We start from the raw sequence: 21,978 nt of genomic DNA, 5'->3' as shown, positions 1-21,978 counted from the left end.
TTTTTTTTTTTTTTTTTTTTTTTTAGAGAAAACAGGATGATTCTGAATTTGATGGCACCAACAAATTTCAAAAATGTTGGGACAGGCAACAAAAGGCAGTAAAAGTTAGTGCTACGATTAGGAATCTGAAGGAAGCACTTTTCCAACAAAAAAGGTTAACTGGCAACAGGTCAGTTAGAGGATTCAGTGTAAAAAGAGCATTTTAGAGAGGCTATATCTCTCAGAAGTAACGATGGGCGGAGCTTCACCACACTGTGAAAAACCGAGGAGCAATGTTAGAATAATGTTCTATAACTAAGAAAAAAGTTAGGAAGACTTTGAATATCCCATCATCTACAATTCATAATATCACCAATCAAATAAACATTTGATTCATCATGAAACAAACAAACAAAAAATACATCAGAGCAGAATGGGACAACATTCCCTCTAAAACCTCCAGCAGCTGCTCTCCTCAGTTCCTGGATGTTTACAGACCGGTGGTAAAAGAAGAGGAGAGGCTTCACAGAGGAAACATGGACTTGTCCCAGCTGTTTTCAGATGTGTTGATGCCATAAAATTCAAAATGACCCCCCCCCCCCACACACACACACACACAAAAAAGATAGTTTCTTAATTTAAACATTTGATAAGTTTACTGTGTTCAATTGTGGAAAAAAATATGGGTTTATGAGATTTGAAAATCATTGCATTCTATTTTTATTTACATTTTACACAATGTCCCAGTGTTTTTTGGGGATTTTAAGTTAATTTCAGGTGCCTTTCTAACGTCATCATTTCTTTCTTTTTTTTCTGCTTTCCCCTCCTTACCTTCCCCCCGTTTCTGCTTCAGTCCAATTTTGCCATGGGCCGCTTCCCGAGCACTTGTCGGACCTGCTACATGCTGGACTTTGGTTTAGCTCGTCAGTTCACCAACTCCTGTCAGGAAGTTCGACCTGTAAGAAGCATTTGCCCCTAGTTGTTATACTGACCCTAAATTTGTTGCTCTGATTTTTTGGCTTAAAGCAACTAGTTTCAGTATTCTTGTTAAAACATCCAGGTAGTAATTCCTCATAGCTGCGTGGAAATTCACCCTAAAAGGTTAGAATTAATCAAAGGATATTGACTGTTCAAATTCACATCTGTTGCTTTAGCAGGAAGCTTTTTATGGTCAAAAAAAGCTCTAATTGATATCCTATATCACAGGTAGGTAACCTTTTTTACCCCAGAGGTCCATTTTGACATAGTTAATGTATTCAAAGAGCCACAAGTTAAGCAGATACATTTTAATTTTGGGCCCATACAAAAGTCAACAGAACAAACTTTAACTCAGGCACCAACACATAAAATGAAACCCTAACTGAGCTTCACTTCAACTTAGAAAAGAGGGTAACTTACATAGAGGCTGATAAGGCCTAACTGACACAAGAAGGGAAAAAAAAAATAAAATAAAGGTCCTAGCATTTTCTGGTGGAATGCATATCGCCCGCTCCCTTTCTTGCCAGAGTTTTTATACTGAGATCATGTTAAGAAGGGATGAAGTTATACATATTTTGGTCAAACCTTAAAAAAAAATGCTATGCACGATCTCATGCGATATCCAAAAGTGTCACACTCAGAGTAGGTATTGCGAATGACTCCAAGCTACTAACATGTCAAATTTTGTTTTTTAAGCTCATTTTGCTCCCACACAGCCAATTACATGATCACCCACCTTTCATGACAGCAGGTGTTAAAGAGTGAAAAAGTTGTTTCCAAGCAGTTGGTGACCTTTCATTTAACTAAAGATAATACAAAAATGGTAAAGGTAATGGTAAAAACAGTTTTTTGTCATTGTTTTGTATAATATAGTGTGCGTGTTGTGAATATGTCGAATACAACTGGACAGATTTTATTGAAACTCTCAAAGTAATCATTAGTTGTACATTTACTATTGATTAGCTTTCGTAGTCAACCTGATTCAGTTTGGCCACCTTAGCCAGCTGACCTTCTAAAACACAAACATGTTTATAGCTTATAACAAATTTACAGATATTGTCCTGAAATTTGGTGTGGTAGTAGCTGAGAGTCATGCCTAACTTACACCTTGAGCATCACACAAGATCTTTGCCTAAATCAGTAACTGTTGGTCAACATTATTTGTCTGTTAGCATAATATGTCATGAACCATTGGACAGATTTTAATGAAACGCTCAGAAACAAATCAACTGATTAACTTTTGGAGTATTAACCAGACCCTCCAGGATTTCGCGATGTTGCAATCGCCACTATTAACGCAAAATCAAGCAAACCCCGCAAAATCGCAACTTTGCCCAAAACGCCGCAACTTCAACCAAAATAACCCCAAATAGCTCACGAAGAAGAGATGTGACGTCACATCCTGTTAACATCAGAATACCTGGAGCATGCAGGAGCAGCGACCGAAGCCAAAATGTGCGCTAATGCTTCACATTTGCCCACAAAGACTTCAGCAAAACACCGCAGTGAAGTTAGTTTTAAGTTGGATATTGGATATTCGCGCTCCGCGGAGTTATTGGTGTCTAGCTCACGGCTGACTTAGCCGTCCCTAAGTGAACTGCCACGCGTGAGAGCAGGGGCCGGCAGAGCCGACATTAGCGCTCCTGTTTCGGGTCAGCCGTGAGCTAGACGCTGCTAACTCCGCGGAGAGCAAATATCCAACATCCAACTTAAAACTAACTTCACTGCGGTCGCAAACCAGTTTCCTCCCCAGCTGCAGGAGAGTGGGGGGAAGCTGTTCTGCACGTCCTGCAGTGTAATCATGGAACATAAATGCATCATCAAACACTTTGTGTCTGCAAAACGTGTGAGAAGAGCTGCAGACGAGGGACAATCCATAAATGGTCATGAATGTCAGTTTATAAGCTGTCAAAGTTCTCAAATAAAGCACCTTTTGATCATATCAATGTTTGTTGGTAATTATCTTACAAAACTAGTAAGTATTTTTGGTTTATATATTAAAAGTTATGGTTTTTTATTGATTTTAATTTTTAAAAATTGCAACTTTTAGGAAAATGCCCCGCGAAACAAGGCATTTTAGCCCGCAACAATCACAAAAAATGCCCGCGAAATCCTGGAGGGACTGAATTACATCTCAAAATGGCCACCACAGCTAATCAGCGTTAAACATCTCAATAAGTTTTACAGCCAGTTTTCTAAATATTGAACTAAAGTTTGGTGGGGTAGTAGCTAATACTTATTAACTGAGCACTAACACATCTCACAATATTGCATGAGATTGTGTCATTTACAAGATTTGACAGAAAAGGCTACAGCTCCTTCAGTTTTCACCATAATAAGACGATCTTGGTTTTAAACTCTGACATGAAAAGCGACAGGCAATATGCATTTCTTCAAGGAATACTTGACCTTTACTTCTAAATATGTACTCATGCACTTGTTGTTAAAAGTTATTGCCATTATTTTATGTGATCAGGTTTGTTATTACATTCATTAGGGAGGCTATGTTTTCAGTGGTGCTGGTTTGTTTGTCCAGCAAAATTACAAAAAAAACCCCAACAAAACAAAAGTAATGAAAAGACTGATGACATTTTTAGGAAACGTTGGGTTGTCACAACAAACAAGTGATTAAATTTTGGTGGCAATCCGGTCAAAGGTCAAGGTCACAGTTGACCTTGTGCTCCAACGTAGGAATGTCAAACCGCACAGCTGGACGTGTGTGTCAAATATGATCCCTCTTGATTCCAAGGTTGTGGGGTCAAGGTTACAGGTGATCCCTTTTGTGCCATGGTTTGATGAATGATTGATTTGAAGCCAAAAGCAGGCAGACAAGAAGCTCTGAGAGACTAACTAATTTCTTTACATTCACAAAACAAAAGGCTGACACGGCAGCAACAGAAAACTAAACAACAACAACTTACTACATCCCAATGTTGCAAAGACACGCGGGTGATTTACGAGGAAAACCGAACAGCACATAAGAGTGATAACAAACCATTAGTAAGTGAGGAAGATAACCAGGTTTTAAAGGCTGAGGATAACGAGGGAGTGGAAACAGGTGACTGATTAGTAATGCAGGACAGGTGTGGGTGGTTGAGGTGGACTGATAGGAACTACTGAGGGAGAGTGAGTGATGCACAAAGAACACAAAAGAAAACATACCAAACACCAGAGAAACAAACTAAACACAAGGAACAAAAGAAACATGAAGCAACAAACCCAACACAAAAGCACTTTCAGCATTTAACTAGCTACTTTAATCCAGAACTACTTTTTCCTGAATTTAAATAGAAGTTAGTCAGTTTGTTTTGTTGCCATTTTTCTAAAAAAATTTCTGCAGATTTGATTTGGGTCTAATCATTAACAGACTGAATTTCGTATTTATTTGTAATTAATTGCTGCTTCTGTCTTTATATGTCAGCCGCGTCCAGTTGCAGGTTTCAGGGGAACGGTTCGATACGCATCTGTCAATGCTCACAAGAATAAGGTCTGTATTCGTCCGAGATGACTTTACAACACGTAACCGCATCTTTCCCTGACAGAGGGTTTGTGTCATTCTGCAGGAGATGGGTCGCCATGACGACTTGTGGTCTCTCTTCTACATGCTGGTGGAGTTTCTGGTCGGTCAGCTGCCCTGGAGGAAAATCAAGGACAAAGTAAGGAAAAAAAAAACATGAAACAGCTCTCCCAAGGCAGCTGGAAGAATTGAAAGACAAGACAACTCTTTTTTTTGTTTAATTCTAGGAACATGTGGGGAAGCTTAAGGAGACGTATGACCATCGTCTGATGCTCAAACACCTGCCGGCAGAGTTTGCTGTGTTTTTGGAGCACATTTCCAGCCTTGACTACTACACCAAGCCAGACTACCAGGTGACACAGCGGCCTGAGATGAAGCATGAAGGCAGAGGCAGACAATAATGATTTTGTCTTTGGGGCCCCTAGTTGTTATACTGACCCTAAATCGGGGCCAAAAGTCTGAAACTGAAAAAAACAGATCTAAAAGTGGGAAAAAAAGGTTTGAAGCTGAAAAAAAAAAATTTTGATCCTAAAAACATAAAAACTGAATAGAGAAAAAAAAATCCTCAAATATTGAAATATGAAAAAGTGAAAACTAAAAATTAATAATTTATTCAAAATATTTTCAGAATTAAATCAATATTTTATTTAAACTGAAAAAAAAATTTGGCACACTTATTTTTAGTTTGAATACATGGTTGAATTTTTCAAGTTTTGGACTAAAACTCAAGTTTTCAACTTCAAGTTTTAGTTTTTCGATTGAAATTTCTTTTTTCAAGTTAACAAAACATTTGGCCCCAATTTAGCTCCATAGTTTGCAGAATATGGCACTAGTGTGTGTTTTTAAGTCTACAAATGTTTGTTTTCTTGTCAAGCCCTGATTTCTTTCTTGAATGAAACATCTGAGAAGGGCAGACATTATCTTTATGTCTTGTTCCAGCTGCTGATGTCAGTGTTTGACAACAGCATGAAAACTTACAATGTTGTTGAAAATGATCCGTATGACTGGGAGCGGACCAGCACAGAAGGCACTCCAACTATCAGTGCCAGTGCCACAACACCACAGCATCACACTCGCCTCACTCCTGCACAAATGGGGTAGGAGGAACACACGTCAACATCTTCTTTTTTCAAAATTAAATATAAGCCATTCTGAGTAAAATAAGAAAAGGCATTTTGAAAGTCTTACAGTGCTGTTAAAAGGTACTCTCCTTATACAGAATTCTTCTTTTTTTGCTTTTTTTGTCACACTTTAGATCAAACAAATGTTAATATCTGACAGAAGTATCCTGAGTGAAAACAAAATGCAGTTTTTAAATGATGATTTCATTTATTAAGAAGGAAAAAAGCTATTCAAACCAACCTGGCCTTCTGTGAAAAAGTAATTGCTTCTAAACATAATAAACACCCTTGGCAGCAATTGTAGGTTTTTCACAGGGGATTTTGCTGCTGTTAAATCGTGAACTCTGACCTTAACTGAGGCAACCAAGGCCTGCGGGGCTTTGGATGTCAATCTGGGTTCTTTTGGAGCCTACTAGATGAATCGTCGATGCCTTCTTGGAGTATTGTTTGTCAGCAGGCTACTCCTGAGAAGGTTCACCACATTTTCTCTATTTGTGGATAATGGCTTTATTTAAGTGATTTCTTGGTTCAACAGGACTGCCGGTAATCAGGCCCATTAATTCAGGATTTAACAAGGGGGGCAGTTACTTTTTCACACAAGGCTCAGATTATTTTTGTCTGATATTAATATGTTTGCTGATCTAAAATGTCTAAGTGTGACAAAAAAAAACAAACAAAAACAGAAGAAATCTGTAAAGAAGCAAATACTTTTCCACAATATTCTCAGGAACTCAAACTATAGCAGTGCTTTGGGTCAGTGTGTACACCTTTTTTTTGCCGCAGTATGGCGAACGCCTCTTTGATCCCTGGCGACTTGCTGAGGGAGAACACAGACGAAGTTCTGCAAGACGAGCAGCTGAGCGACGTGGAGAATAATCCTGTTCCTGAACGCGCGCCGGGCTCTCCCCTCCACCCGCATCGCAACCAGGAGGCAGACGTCTGGGAGGAGCTGGACCGCAACCGTAACCGCATCAGGACGGCACCCTGGAAGGTAGCCTACAGAAGTCCACCCGTGAATGGCTTATTGCCCCACGTACTGTGGAGAGAATTGCTTCCCTGAGCTGTAATCCAGTTTATGTTGCACTAAAATTGTTTTGGTTCCACAGACGGCAGCAGAGGAGGATCAGTGCAACAACCAGGGCAATCATGGACACCAGAGTCCCTACGCAGGACCAAGTCTGGGCTCTCCTGTCAAAGTCAACGCTGAGGTGGCCCATGCAGATCGAGATGGCCCCCTCCTGAGAAAACTTCGAAACATCCATAGCTTGGAGCTGGAGAGGAGGCTGGGCCTGGACTCAAAGCAAAGCCCAGAGCGATTCCTGGAAACCTGGTAAGATTGTTCATGCATGCTAACACAGTTTGGTTTTTATCTCCGAAACGTTACTGAGTTGTACACGTACAACATATAAACTTTTGTAGTCAATCCAATTCAAGATGGCTGCCGTAGGTAATCCACATTAATCAGCACGAGAAGGGTTTTTAGTTCTTTAAAGTTAACTGGAGAATTGATTGTTTGCATTTGTCCTTTTCAGTTCAGGAAAGCAGCAGTTCAGCACCCAGAACCAGGAAAAGGAGGCACCTGGAACCCATGGCCCAGCTGTGGCTGCTGGTGAGCGTTCAGACAGGGTCTGGCACTATGACGAGGAGTTCTGCTCCGGAGATGGTTCTCCTAAGCCAGCGTCACCTGGATCCTTTGAGCAAGGAGAGGGGGCAGCTAGTAGTGGGGGCTTTGTGGCCCTTAACTTGAGCTCTGGGAGGCAGGACATTGACTCAAAGGAGTGGGTAATGGTGGAGCGGCCCAGTGGCTCTCCTGGAGCTAAAGCTACCACCAGCCCTTCGGAGGACGATGAAGAGCCTGAGGTCCTTCAGCCTGAGGAAGAGTCTCCTGGATGGGAAAAGGGCAGTCCAAGCCCGACTACTGGCAAAGCTAAGCAAGAAAGTATGGCTTCTTCTAAAGGAAGTGCAAAAATGGACAGACTAGAGCTTAGTGTGGGCCCTGCAGGGGCTGTGCCACCAATTACTCCAACCAGCCCAGCCGAGGCTCTGGCTGAGGGAATCCTCACTCAGGTAAGAACTGTCCTGTAAAGAGCATTTCACAACATGGCAAACATGATAATGACTATAGTCAGCATTTTATAAAGATAAAAAGCTGCACAGAGTCCAGAGGCTGTGTTCGAATTGTCCACTCATTCACTATATAGTGCCCTATATAGTGAGTCAGCCATTTTGTAGCATTGTTTGAAAGTTTGAACGTAATTTTTCATTAATTATAGAACACCCATGAAACTGGTCTCACAGTACAGTTAAAGTATGATAGAGAAGTTGTCCAGTAGGTGGGTAGAAATAGACCATAACTAACTAGAAAAATGTTTTTTTCTGTGAAAATTCAAAAGTAGCAAGAGGCTAGCTAAACTCTAAAAGTAGCAGAACAAAAGCTAAAAGGTAAAAGTAACAAAGGGTTAGCTAAAATCTAAAAGTATTAGATTGGCAGCTAAAAGCTTTAAAAGTTACATAAAACAAAAGTCATCACATAGTTACAGCTGCAGTCTATGGTTGTGTAAATTTATACAAAACAACAAAAAGGTTTAACAAATAGGTGTAAATAAATTTAAATTCTGTGTTATGGAGACAGATGTTGTTAATTTTCTCATCCAAAACCAGCTAAATGACGGTTATTACTTCAGATTCAGGCTTGTAGTACCTTGCATCTCAGTATCTTGCAACACCTGACTTTAAATACTTGGCACATGATTACGCTGCATTCAGGTAGTGCTCAAAATGCAGAAACACTGGGCTGTCCCCCATCCCCTATATAGTCTACTATGTAGTGACCATAGTGTAGGGAGTGAGGGAACAAGTGAACAATTTGAACACAGCCAGAGTTCTAGACAGAACTTCAATGCTTAACTCATACAACACAGTTCCACCTGCTGCATCTTGCTGTAGTTTGAAGGTAAATGCTTTGTGTTCGCTTGCTTCTCCACTTGTGTATTTGTTACAAAAAAGGTATGACACAAAATCAGGGTTTTTTATCAGATTACAGCATGAGAAAAGAGAGCTTTTGGCTTAAAGATTCAGTTGATTTGAGTTAAAAGCTGTGCACAACTTTAATCTTATTTGCAGATGTTTGTGTTCTTTTATTTTACTTTTGCTTTACAACTTGATTTCCAAAGCGTATTTTGATTTGCTTAACTTAAATATGCTTCTTTTTTGCTTTTTAATACCTTTGCAATAACCCACTCAGCCCAGATGAGCATTTCTCCTTAATCAAGGATTAAACTTTGTCTGTGTAAGCACTGCTGTTCCCCGTCATTCTCTGCAACCAGAACTACTGCCAACAACCTAAAATTACACAGTGCATTCCTAAAATCTTCCTACCTCTTTTTATACTCCCTTTCCTGACAGTAAGGAACACCCAACATTATTTTTATCACCCAACGCTGACGGCAAATGACAATAATATTTTTGCCAGTGTCTGATTAACTTTTAAAGTCAACCAAATTCAAGATTGGTGTCACAGCCATCTGAACTTAGAAACACAAAATGGGGCTAAAACTCAGCCAGATTTGGTGTGGTGGTAGCTTAGAGTCATTCACAACTCATAATCTGAGTGCTATCACATCTCGTGAGATCTCACACTGTAGCACAAGATCACGCATAACCTCACTTACGAGGTTTGACCAAAAATGCTTCAACACTGTCCCCTCACATCTGAAACTCTGGCATAAAAGACGGTGGGCGATATGCATTCCTTTAAGGAATGTTATAGGACTTTAATATGATCATTTTTGTCACTTTAGTTCTTTGGAACTGTATGTCACGCTCCCCATCGCAGTACCTCCACCTCCATATTTGCACACCCTCACCAGTCTCACAACTTCTCCACCTCCCACTTCTTTCCTTCCCCCCCTCTCTCTTAGCTTCCCACCTCTCCTCCGTCTCTGCCTGAGGAGGTTATGGCCCGGACATCCAGCCCCATCCCTCTGCGCTCTCCCAGTCCTCACACCCTCCTGACCACCCTGTCGGACCCACTGCACCAGCGCCAGCCAGCAGGCATCAGGCGCAGCCAGTCGGCAGACCAGCCGCAGCAGCAGGACCGCCCGTCCTCCTCCTCCTGCCACGCCTCCCTTCCTCTGCCTCCTAACCCTTCCCCAGGCACCCACTCGCCGAGCCGCAGGAAACTGCCGGCCATCCCTGCTGGTGCTGCCAATACCAAGTTTCCCTCAGTCATTCGCATCACCCGTGCCCAGCTTCAGCAGGTGATAGAACCAATCACTGTTCCGTGAACGCAAACCTGCATTTATCCTCCGCATCTGTAGCAACATACTTCCTATCAGTTTTTGATTTTTATTTCTTTCCTTCTGTTGCTGGTTATTGCTTTTTGTTGTTTATTTTGGCTTTCTGGTTGCGTTGCTGATAGACAGCTCTCTCCTGAATTTATGAAAGGCTAGTTTAGTCATTTTTGAAGTAATGTTTTGTCCAATAGTTATCAATAGTTAATACCTAATCAGCCATGACATCAGTCGTAGAGGACAGAGTATGGAGAAAAGGGCAAAAGCTTTTATTTAAGCTAGGGTAAACGCTAGACAAACAAGGAGTCATTGTTTATCATTTTTCAGGTTTAAAACAGCTTTTTTTCAAAAATAACATACTGGTGTCAAAGAACACTACGGTAGCTAATATTAAACCTCTACATTCTTGCATGACACCGTTTGTTTAGTATGTTGCTGTTTTCTCAACCGAACAACGTCCGTGTTGCTATGAGAATGTATGTGTGCTGAGCAGAGAACGTTATATGCTGACGGTGCTGAAGTTGCTGACTGTATCAGTGTACCGGCAGTTGAATGAACTTTTGGACTGACTAAACATGCTGGTCAGGTGGACTGATACATTTGTGTCGTAACACGAACGTTGTTCAGTTGAGAAAACAGCAATAAACTAAACAAGCAGTGTCATGCTAAATGTAGAGGTTTAATATTAGCTAATGTAGCATTTTTCCACACCAGTGTGATGTTTTTCAGAAAGAGTTGTTTTATAAGCCTGAAAAACAATCAACAACGAGCCCTCATTTAGCTAGCCATTAGCCTAGCCTGGATGGAGATTTCTGCCCTTTTCTCTATACTCTGTGACTGAATCTCAGGGCTGATAAGAGGCTAACTATGGAACAGGACATCACTTCAGAAACGACCAGACTAACCCTTTGAAGGGTATTGTGCAGGCCAGATGGAGCATGGGGGTCAGAGGTGTCCTTGTGTCGTGTTCTTGTCATGTGAATAGGGAGTGTGTCTTTTTGTCTGACTGTGGCATGTCTGTTTGGAATGTTGAGTCATGACTACAGGTTGCATGGTCTCTTTTGTTTCAGATCGTCTTTGTCCTCTCTATCTTTCTCTTCCTCTCACTCTCCCTGTATTTGTTCCTCACCCTCTCTTCGCTGAAGCCCCCTGCGAAGTTGCGTGAACGTTTCCTGTCCTACTTGCCGGTTTAGTACTCACAGCTTGACTGACACTGCCATAGCACTTGTGTGTTTCAGTCTGATAATGGTAGCTATGGTACTGCATGCTGTCGCCAAACTAATCACCATTTATTATCAGATAAAATCAAATTCCTCTCACATCCTCATCCAGCTCTTGCTGCAGATCTACAGCACCAACTCCATATGTTGTAGTCTATCAGCAACAGACCTTGTAAATATGATAATTTTATTCCTGTTTTATAGGGTTGTATTTTTTTAATAATGCTAGTTTGTCTTTCTCTTCCTGTTTAATTTCCCCTTCCCCACAGCTGACAGCTCAACGCCCCTCTGGGTTGTCTTCTCCGTCAGGATCCGACAGTGCTCCTCAGTGCCTCCTGCTGGAGAGGCGTGGTGAAGCTGAGGCCAAGACTCAGCAGATCAAAGAGCACACAGCAGACATCAGCTCCCCCCAGGACCATATACCCATCCACCCAGGGACGCCAACTGACCCACTGGCTGAAATGCTGGCCAATGGAGACAGCCACACCAAAGCTCAAAGCCCTGTGCCAAGCTGTGCGTCCTCACCACGCTCCCCCCGTTTGACCCATTCGCCTCCTCCGCGCTCGCCGTCCTCATCACGCTCCCCTTGCAGCCCTGTGCTCGCCAACGGCTGTCTCCTTTCTCCTGTCAACAACCAAACTAACGGAGCTCTCCCAAAGCTAAAAGACCCTAACAGTGATTCCCGCCTCACTCCACGTGCCACAGGGGCTCAGATAAAGGAGGAAAAGGGTGGAGATGTGAATATTGCTTCACACCAGACTGATTGTCCAGCCTCCTCCCCTGCTGCCTCTCGCAAGGACCCCAGCCGGAAGCAAAGCCGGATCCCCGTGCTTGAGCCCTCCAGCCTGCTCGAGCTCCCTCCTCCAGGCTCTGCCAAGGAGAAGCTTTTACAGAAAAAAGCCAGCCACCAGGGTCCAGTGCCCTCGCCAACAGCCTCGCCCTCCCTCTCTGATAGGCGTGGCCCTGTCATGGCCTCCCTCGTTAGGGATCCACTGTCCTCCAATTCTGACCGCTCCCAGGATGAGGACTCTCTCATGGGCTCCCGATCTGACCGCCAGGGAGACGAGGCTCCGTCTCTCTCCTCCTCCTCCAGCCCTCTGTCTCGTAAAAGCAGGATTCCTCGTCCCGTTTACCCTGCCTCCTCTGCAGAGCAGCTGAATGCCCAGTACCTGCCGCGCCCACCCCCTGGAAAGCCACCTTGTCGCCCCACAGCAGAGGGCAGGTAACATGTTGTCTTGGAACTTAACTTACAAGAATCTTTGCTTTTATAGTTACAATACCTTGAAAAAGTCTTCATACCCTTCATACCCAAATTCTGTCATGTTACAACCACAAACTTCAAAGTATTTTGCTGGGATTTTATGTGATAAACAAATATAAAGTAGTGCATAATTGTTAAGTGGAAGGGAAATGATATATAGTTTCATTTATTTTTTCAGATACAAATCTGAAAAGTGTGGTGTGCATTTGTATTCAGGCCCCATGAGTCAGTATTTTGTAGAACCACCCTTTTGCTTCAAGTCTGTTGAGGCTTGTCTCTACCAGCTTTTCAAATCTAGAGACGGAAATGTTTGCCCATTCTTCCCTGCAAAACAGGTGGTCATTCAGGTTGGACATTTGGATTTAAGTCTGGATTTTGTCTAGGCCATTCCGACACATGGATATTCTTTGATCTAACCCATTCCATTGTAGATCTGACTGGATATTTTGGGATGTTGTTAACCTCTGCTTCAGTCTCAAGTCTTTTACAGCCTCAAACAGGTTCTCTGTCCTGTATTTAGCTCCATCCATCTTCCCATCAACTCTGACGAACTTCCCAATCCCTGCTGATAAAATCATCTCCACAGCATGATACACAGTGCCCACATGCTTGATAGTGGGGATGGTGTATTCAGAGTAATGTGCAGCCTTAGAGGGGGGGTCTATCACATAAAATCCCAGTAAAATATTTTTAAGTTTGTGGTTGTAACAGGACAAAATACTGAAAATTTCAAGGGTACGTTTTCAAAGCGCTGTATACTAAGATTAGATGACTGAACGCACTTGTATTGTTCGGTCTAATCCAGTAAACTACCTGCTGTTTTTTTGGACCCTCTTGCAGACTCAGGCGTTACCGCATCCGAGCTAGCAGCACCAGTGACTCAGACCTCCTGTCGTGCCTCGCCCAGCTGATGCACGGCTCCCGTGGCTCCCCCCTCCACCACCGCTCCTCAGTTCAGCACGGGGGCTCCAGGATGGGCGTCTGCAGCCTGACGAGCTCGCCAATCCACCACCGCAGCTCCAGCGTTTCTCCGCGCAGCTCCTCCTCCCTGCAGCGCTCCGTCAGCTCCTCCCCTTCCCGCCACGAGCACCGTGGCGGCAGCGTGGGAGGGATCTGCTTGGGCCGCAGCCACTCGCCTCCCAGCTTTTCTGGCTCGCCGCCTCCCCGCCGCTTCTACCTCCATCACCAGGAGATGTGCTGCAGCCGCCAGGCGCGAACAGGCCCCTTCCACCTGTCCAGAGGGAAGGGTTGCAGCCGAGAGGGCAAGTGCTCCAGCAAGCTGAGCAGATAGCTGCGCTCCAGGTTGTGCTCCTACAGCAGAGGAAGAGTCCAGAAATCATAGGATAGACACAGTAAGGATAAAAGCCTGAGTCTTCCTGTTAAATATGAGAAATAGTCCGTTTCATTTCTGTGTTGTTAGCCCAAGACTTGTACTTCTTTCAATGTTTCCTTCATTCTGTGTTTGCACACAGGGTTTGTCCCGTTTTGCAAGTGATTCAGTTTTGGACTAAGAAGATGTGAAAACGTTTTGTGTCAGATACTGAGCCTTGAGTCAAATGAGTTACAAAAATGCAGGTTCTACAATTTCCACATACAACCTCAATTTTGAAAAAGTTAGGATCTTGTGTAAATTATAACCAAAAACAGAATGCGTTGATTTGCAGATATCATAAACTCATAATTTATTCACAATGAAACATAGTAAACATGTCAAATGTTTAAACTAAGAAATTGTTCATTTAAAAAAAAATAATAATAATTTGATGGCAACAACACATCTTGAAAAAGTTGGAACAGGTCCATGTTTCTCACTGTGAAGTATCTCCTCTAATTTTACCAACAGTCTGTAAACATCTATGGGGAGAGCAGCTGCTGGAGGGAATGTTGTCCCATTCTGCTCTGATGGAGGATTCTAGCTGTTCAACAGTCCTGGATCTTTGCAGGATTTTAATTTGCAGGATGAGCATACACTGTTTTAAAGTCTGTTAATAGTTTTCTGCATTAATGGTGCCTTTCTAGATGTATAAGCTGCCCATGCCATAGACACTAATGTACCCCCATACCATCAGAGAGACAGGCTTTAGAACTGTGTGCTGATAACAGGCTGGATGGTTCCTCTATTCCTCAGTACAGAGGTCATGGCAAACAGTTTCCAAAAAAAAAATTAAGATTTTTGTCAGTTTTAAAGAGCTTTGGTCCAGAGAAGACAGCAGTGTTTCTGGATGGTGTTCACATCTGGCTTCTTCTTTGCCTGATAGAGCTTTAAGCAGCATTAGTGGATGGTACAGTGAACTGTGTTTACAGACAATGATCTGTGGAAGTGTTCCTGAGTCCATGCAGTGATGTCCAGAACAGAATCAGACCTGGTTTTAATGCAGTGGCCCCTGAGGGCCCCGAGATCACAGACATCCAATACTGACTTTCAGATTTTCTTTGAGCTCAGAGATTTCTTTAGTTTCTTGAAATCTTTTGATGGTATTATAAATTATAGACGATGGGATGTTGAAAGTTGTACCATTTTTTCATGGAGGAACATTATTCTGAAATTGTTCCACTCTTTTTGGGTGCAGTTTTTGGCAGGCTGGTGGACCTCTGCTCATCTTTACTTCTGACAGATTCAGGCTCCCCTAAATGCTCCTTTTCTACTCAGTCCTCTTCCTGACCTGTTTTCAATTAATGCTCCACTTACCTTTACAGTCTTTTGCTGATCCTGTATCCACCTTTTTGAAACGTGTTGCTTCCATCCAATTCAAATTAGGGTTTTTGGTTTGTTTTTTTTTCAAAAATAGTACAATTTCTTAGTTTAAGCATTTGATATGTTTACTATGTTTCGTTGTGAATACAATTCAGGTTTATAAGATTTGCAAATCATTGTATTCTGTTTTGAGTCACATTTTACACAACTTTTTTGAACATGGGGACATAGTGTGAAGCATATTTCGTTACCCTTTGATAACATTTGAACTGATGATCAAACTGAGCCTCGTGGGTATAACTGGAGGTATGCCTCTCAGACAAGCACTGAGGCCTTGTTAAGATCCTCATTTCACATCTGTAGGTTAAAAAACATGGAGAAGTGGTTATTTTAGTCCTAATTTAGGTAGGAATATATTACATAAATAATAACTAGTTGAACTATTGGGCACATAAGCACTTAAACTTTGATCTACCCTGTTTGACTACAAATAAAACTCTTTTCTTTTTTTTATACCTGATGGTAATGCATTTAAGAATTTCAGTGTAGCTGATTCCAAGTCAGTGAAATATTGACCTGGGTTTGAAAAAGTTACCTTTTTTTTGGAGGTTGAAGGCAGGGTATAATGGTTAACTTTTGCTACTTTGTGTACAGCTGTTTTTACTGAAGGATTTATTTTGATGCTTAGCGATGCTTCCATCTCCTGCTCCCTGTGTGTGGTCTTTTAGACGTGTGATCTGGCGTCCCTTGCGGTAGTTTTAAGTGTTTAATTGAAGGGATTACTCACGGTGACCCTTTTTATACAATCAATCATGTCAAATGCGTGACCACGCACACCTTTTTGTGCCTACTGTGACGCTGTGAGCGAATCCTAATGCCACACTGAATGAGGTGAATACAGGACGGGCACTAACAGAACACACAAAGTGCATTTCTGATGAGCGACGTACAGACACAGATGTTTTTCTCAGCATGTGCCTTGGCACTTTGGGCAGCTTGAGGATTCACTCTGGTGTGTTTATAATTCAAATAAATAAATAAAAAAGAGCCTAAAACAAACTTGTGCCAGCCAGCAGCTATAAGACAACCCTTTTATTGTAAATAAGGTAGCAAGACTTATGTTTTTGTAAACCAGAAACAATTTGAGCAAGGTTTTATTTGAGAACAGAGTAGCAGTTATTGTAATTAAAACAACAAAAAAACAAAGCAAAAACTCTCCTATGTACATACCAGGTCATCATTTGAAATAAAGAAACAATTTATCAAACACATATGTGGCTAAACATGGAGGACGTGCACATTTGTTTCATGCTGTATGTCTTCCTGTCCAAATGTGTTTTTTGAGTTGAGCAACATTGAAACTCCTCACAAGCCAGTTTCCATTTTGCTGCTTGTAAGATACTGCACACTAACTTCAGCTTCCTGCACACGTTACTCCTTGCACGCACGGAAATAAACAAAAACTGACGGCCTGGCACTCTCTGAAGGACTGCATCTCACCCGCCACCTTTCATGCTGGAGTTTTAGACCAAGATTATTATTTTATGACGAAGAGAAACGAAGTTACAGCCACTTTGGTCAAACTTTGTGAATGACATTATGCGCCATCTCATGTAAATTTGCAAGATCTGTCAGCGCTCGGAGTATGTGTTGTTAATGACCCTCAGCTACTACCACACAAACTCTTAGCTCATTATCTGTAAAATTGACTGAATTCCAGCCATTTTGGTGTTGCTGAAGGTCGATTAGCTGTGGTGGCCATTTTAGATTTAGGTTGATTTCAAAAGTTAGTGAGATATAGATGTACACCCAATGATTACTTTTTGAAAGTTTCATTAAAATCCATCCAGTACATGAGCTATTTTGCTTACAGACACTTGACTGTAATAGTTAAAGGCAACATTTAAAAAACAGATCATTCAGCTCTCAGAGTATGTGTTGGGAATGACTCTCAGCTACTGACTTGCCAAATTGTAGCTCAGTATGTGTAAAACCGATTGAGCTATTTTTGTGTTTGCTAAATTTGCTTAGCTGTGGCAGCCATCTTGAATTAAATGGACTCAAAAGTTAGGTAATCAAATCTACATCCAGAGATTACTTTCTGAATGTTTCAATAGAAACCTTTCACGGGTTCATGAGGTACTTTGCTAACCCTACAGGCAAATGAACACAGACCCGTACATATACATCATCACCTTTAGCGGCAGGCGATAAAAATATCAGCTGCTGACTAATGAGCTGCACACAACTTTATGTTACATATAGGATGGCCGCATTTAAATTTTGTGACTCTGTCTCTTCGCTCTTCCTGCACTGACTTGGTATGACTGTGTTGCTGGTGATTTGTTCGTTATCAGGACATCAGCCTGATATGAAGCTTCAAATATTTAGAGGAACAGAAGAAAAGTGTAGTGTGAGGTGTTGTTTTGTGGGAACCAATGAGGGTTAAAGGCTACGATGCTGCTGTGCGAAAGGACAAAGAAAACATTCGCATTGGCAAATATTTGAAGAAATTTTGCTGACGCGATTGGAGCTGAAATGTGAAAAACAATAGAGAGTGAACAGATTTGCTTTGCAGATACAAAATGTGTCGTTTTGTTGGACTCGTGCAGATTTAGTCTCACAGAGCAGCTTTGATGATTCATCCCGAAGGCAGACAGCGTTCAGTCAGTCGGCCGCCTTAATTTCTCTTCTCTGCCCCTCTGAGCAAAGCGAGGGATGACTGAGCCTTGTCTGCTGGAGATCATTCCGCAGCTGGGCCACGATGAGCCTTCACATCTCATTTCTCTTTGTCTGTAAAACTGGAGGTAATTTACTGTCATAAATCAAGTTTGATGTCACAGCCATACACGGTCATTCTCTTGGTCAAGGTTATTCCACAAAACTCCAATGAATAGGAGGAAAAAGCCCAAAGTGTTTGTTTTACTGGTGCACAGAGGTGGTCTGGGAGCACAGGGTATTTGTATGAGCAGCATTAAATCTGGCTTTTACAGAAAACAGGAACGAGGATTTTTCTTTTCTTTTTATTTTTTTTACATGCGGGCAGAATTTTGAATTGGAGAATGTTACAAAATTTGAGTGTGACAATGAGGTTCTGTGGAAAAGTTATGAAGAGTTAGAGAACCTTTTGAACAACCTCTGTTTGGAGCTCCTCCACGTAAACAAATGAGACATTTTTTCAAGTCAGATCATTTTTGTTGAATCATATAGTTCTTACCTGGTTGCTTTCAGTTTAAATATGCATTTTTAAAAATAGGTTTAGTTTCAATTAGTTATTGGTAGTTTTTTTGTTTTAGTTCACTGTGGGGTTTATTTAACGCTGTTATTTCAGCAGAAATATTAAGATATTCCTACTAGACGTGTCTTCACACTGCACCTGAAGAACTACAGCTAGTTTCTGCCTCGCTTGGGAATTTTATTTTTAGAACCATGTGTTATAAAGTTGATTGTGGTGTTAGGGTCTGTGAAACAGTGTTCACTTGACCCATTTTGTATTTTTTTTTTTTTAGATTTTTTAGACTGTTAGCTCCTGTCAGACGTAAACGCTATTTCTCTAAACTGAGTGTATTCAAAGAGCTATCCACAACCGGAAAGGTATTATTTGTTATAGCGTTTTTACAGAATTTTATTTAAAATAGCCTGACTATCCTGTAAAAAGAAACACTCTTGATGTATGACAGCAAATTAACCCCATACCAATAGTTCGCTCTACCGTCCTTGAGTCTGGTTATTCTAGCAAACTTTCACACGAGCGGACCGTTTACTGTTGCAGTTGTGAACTGGTAAACGTTGAAATGCGTTACTCCAGGTGTTTGTTAGGTGTGCTCAAAGTGTGAGCTCAGAGAAACCTTTACATCACCGGGCCACCCCCTCCAGAACCCCACAGATTTTAGAACATTCAAAGCTTTTCAACTTCAAAAGGTAAACTTTTGCTGAATTTTAATAAATTCCTATAAGATATTTAAAATAATATTTAAATAAAAACAGTATTGTAAATCAAACACTTAGCATATAAGTGGCTTTGATGACAGGAAGAAAGAGACACTAAATGCTGCTGGTTTTACAAGATAATCAGATTTTGTTTTCATTCTTTTTGTTATTTATTGTAAAGAAGTGCTGTGTACTTGTAGTATTAGGTTAGATTAGTTTTGTCGCTTTTAAAAGCGGCTCACAGATAGAAAGGTGTCATATTTATTGTAGCTTTTTGGTTTTTGTGGTTCTTATACCGACAGACCAAAAAAACAAAACAAAACCAACAAAAAAAGCATTTATTTTATTTATTTTTTTGTCTGCGTTTATTTAAAAATGTAATATTGAAACTAATAAAAGTTTTGGTGTCCATTTATCATGTCATAATGTTGAATTATTTGTTAATAACTTATAAATACTTGACTGAAATTATTTATAGTGACATTTTCCCATCCCTTTATTTGAATTCAAGGATTTTCTAATAGTTGATTTTATGTGTTGTAATGTATTTTATGGTTTTTGAAATGTAACTGTACAGCCTCAAGGAAAGAATGTAACAAGTGTGAGTTTTGCATTGTATATATTTGTAATTATTTATGTTTATTCTTTCATTTGTATCATATCAATGCCTTGTACAGTGTTTTTTTCTTTTGTTTTAAAGTTATTTTGTATTTTATTTTTATAAATCAGTTATGAATAAAATAATCATTCCGCATGCCGACACAGAATCTTGTTTATGATCCTGAGCATTAGACGAAGATATAACAGCATCCATCATTTATACAGCTCTGCTCCAGCTGTGTGAAATGTAAATAAAATCCTTAACAAATGTCTTTGAGCACTTTATTGTGTGAACGCTGATTCAACATTAGCACTGTTATTTTCCAGGTGTTTATTTTTCTGTACGTTTTTGCATTTTGCTAACTACTTCTGCATACTTTGTACCATTTTGGCCATTCATATATCAAAATGTTCAGCTTATTTAGGAGATGGGTGCTATGACTCTTTGTTCTTGTAACTTTTATGCTTTTCAAACTATTTCACTACATTTAAAAATATTTTACCTTTTAGAAAACATTTTAACAAGATTATTAAGAAGATTTACAGGTGGATGCATACACTTAGGGTGCTTAAAAACCTAAATATTTCTGCTGATGTGCATGCCCAGTCATTCAGAGCCACCATCTGGAGTGTCTGACCTCTTCTATTTCAGTTTTTTACTCTAGCTCCACTGCCCACACAAAACATCAGCTTGATTGCATCGTTAAGCTGGAAACTGACTGGAAAACATCCACAGCTGATGATGAATCCAGGGATACCAGGTTCATGAGATGGGCTTGGAAGATAGAACAAGATTCAAGTCACCCGGCACACCTTTTTAAAAAACTGCCATCTGGTCGGAGAACCAGCAGACACAGAACTAGTTTTTTTTCTCCCACTGAGGTCTCTCTTCTTAACTGGGTTTCCTTCTGCTGCACTGTAACCAGGAAAAAGTCCTGTGCACAGATTCCTGTACATTTGGTGAAATAAATGTAATTATGATTGTGAAATATTTAGAAATCTCTGGCTGGTGTAGATTCTCAGTCATCCAGGACATGGTAAATCCTAAAAAAAGGTCAACGACAACTGGACTTCTATTTTGTTGCTGAAGTTGTTTTGCTTCCCATCTGAGTAGCTTTATCATTTCAAAAAGGAGAGAGTGTGGAGCACAAGCTTTTAAAGCTGAAATGTTCTAAACTTAATCTAAACTTTTTTTTCTTTAACTTTTAGCAATTAAAATGATTTCCACTAATCATTTTGTTATTGAGGCTTAACATGTATACTGTGTAAGCCTAACATTTGAAATAACCCTAATATTACAAAAATTTAATGTTTCTTTAAGGGATGCATATCGCCCGCCACATTTTATGCCAGAAATGATGGGTTTGAAAAATAGTTATGCACAATCTCATATGATATTGTGAGATTTCACACCCCGAAAATCTGCCTCTCAGCTACTACAACATCAAATTTTACAAAAATCTGTAAAACTGATTGAATTATAGCCATTTTTTGTTTGCTAATGTCAAATAGCAAACACAAAAATGGCCACGTTGAATTGGGTTGACTCCTAAAAATAATCAGTTGTCAATGTACATCCATTGATTACTTGTTGAATAGTTCATTAAAATCTGTCAAATGGTTCATGAAATATTTTGCTAACAGAGTTGACTCTAGATAGTTAATGATAGAATTTTAAACAAAGCTAGTGCAGAGTTTATTAGTGATCAGACTATGTGTGGGGATGACTCCCAGCTACTACCACACCAAATTTTAGCTCAATATCTGAAAAATTTACCTAGTTATAACCATTTTTGTATTTTTTCAGATCAGGGCTGTGGTGGCCATCTTTATTCAGGTTTACTGCAAAAATTAAGTCTTTGTAGATGTACGCCCAAGGACTACTTTTTAAATGTTTCACTAAAATTTGTCCTATGGAATATTTTGCTAACAGATAGACACACAAAAGTACAGATGGAAAAAAAAGTTATTTCCCTTTTGCGTTTAGTGGCGTGAAATAACAAAAGGCTTGAACTGAAAGGGATAATTTTCATAATTTGAAAATGACAATCACTTTATTATTTACAAAACCTTTTTTTAATTGTTGTAAAACCCAAACTGCAGAGGCTGAAAATTAGAGGACAAACGAACAAACAAAACATTTAGAACATAAGTTTAAAGCTATTTCCTTGTTTAGTCTTTGTACTTGTTTCTCAGAGTTATGGAATTATACAGAACAGGTCATCTTTAACTGTTAAATACAGTATTGATAAAATCACAAATCATACAAATAACCATCTATTTTTTATTGGTAAATTTCCCATGCACAGCTAATTTGTTTTAATTCCCTTCCAAACATAAATGTTTTTATAACTGAGCTCAATTTTTATATGGATTCTTTAATAC

The 21,978-nt window shown here is 40.4% G+C and overlaps 1 protein-coding gene across 2 annotated transcripts in view; it reads left to right on the top strand.

Annotated features, from left to right (window-relative positions):
- ttbk2a (tau tubulin kinase 2a) overlaps positions 1–14,641 on the top strand; it is a 32,517-nt gene extending 17,876 nt beyond the window's left edge. Inside the window, exons 6-16 of one of the 2 annotated variants that reach the window (XM_017421578.3) lie at positions 833–937; positions 4,379–4,444; positions 4,521–4,613; positions 4,702–4,827; positions 5,414–5,571; positions 6,379–6,586; positions 6,702–6,925; positions 7,128–7,662; positions 9,516–9,854; positions 11,377–12,329; positions 13,209–14,641. In XM_017421578.3, the coding sequence (XP_017277067.1) occupies positions 833–937; positions 4,379–4,444; positions 4,521–4,613; positions 4,702–4,827; positions 5,414–5,571; positions 6,379–6,586; positions 6,702–6,925; positions 7,128–7,662; positions 9,516–9,854; positions 11,377–12,329; positions 13,209–13,659 (3,258 nt within the window). In that variant the 3' untranslated portion in view covers positions 13,660–14,641. The remainder of the gene's footprint in view (positions 1–832; positions 938–4,378; positions 4,445–4,520; positions 4,614–4,701; positions 4,828–5,413; positions 5,572–6,378; positions 6,587–6,701; positions 6,926–7,127; positions 7,663–9,515; positions 9,855–11,376; positions 12,330–13,208) is intronic. The other variant, XM_017421579.3, reaches the window with a different exon arrangement.
- Positions 14,642–21,978: the final 7,337 nt, after the last annotated feature.

The sequence above is a fragment of the Kryptolebias marmoratus genome, linkage group LG10 (genome assembly GCF_001649575.2).
Source record: "Kryptolebias marmoratus isolate JLee-2015 linkage group LG10, ASM164957v2, whole genome shotgun sequence".
NCBI lineage: Eukaryota > Metazoa > Chordata > Actinopteri > Cyprinodontiformes > Rivulidae > Kryptolebias > Kryptolebias marmoratus.
The sequence above is the reverse complement of the archived record's forward strand: the minus strand, read 5'-3'. Positions and strand labels throughout refer to the sequence as shown.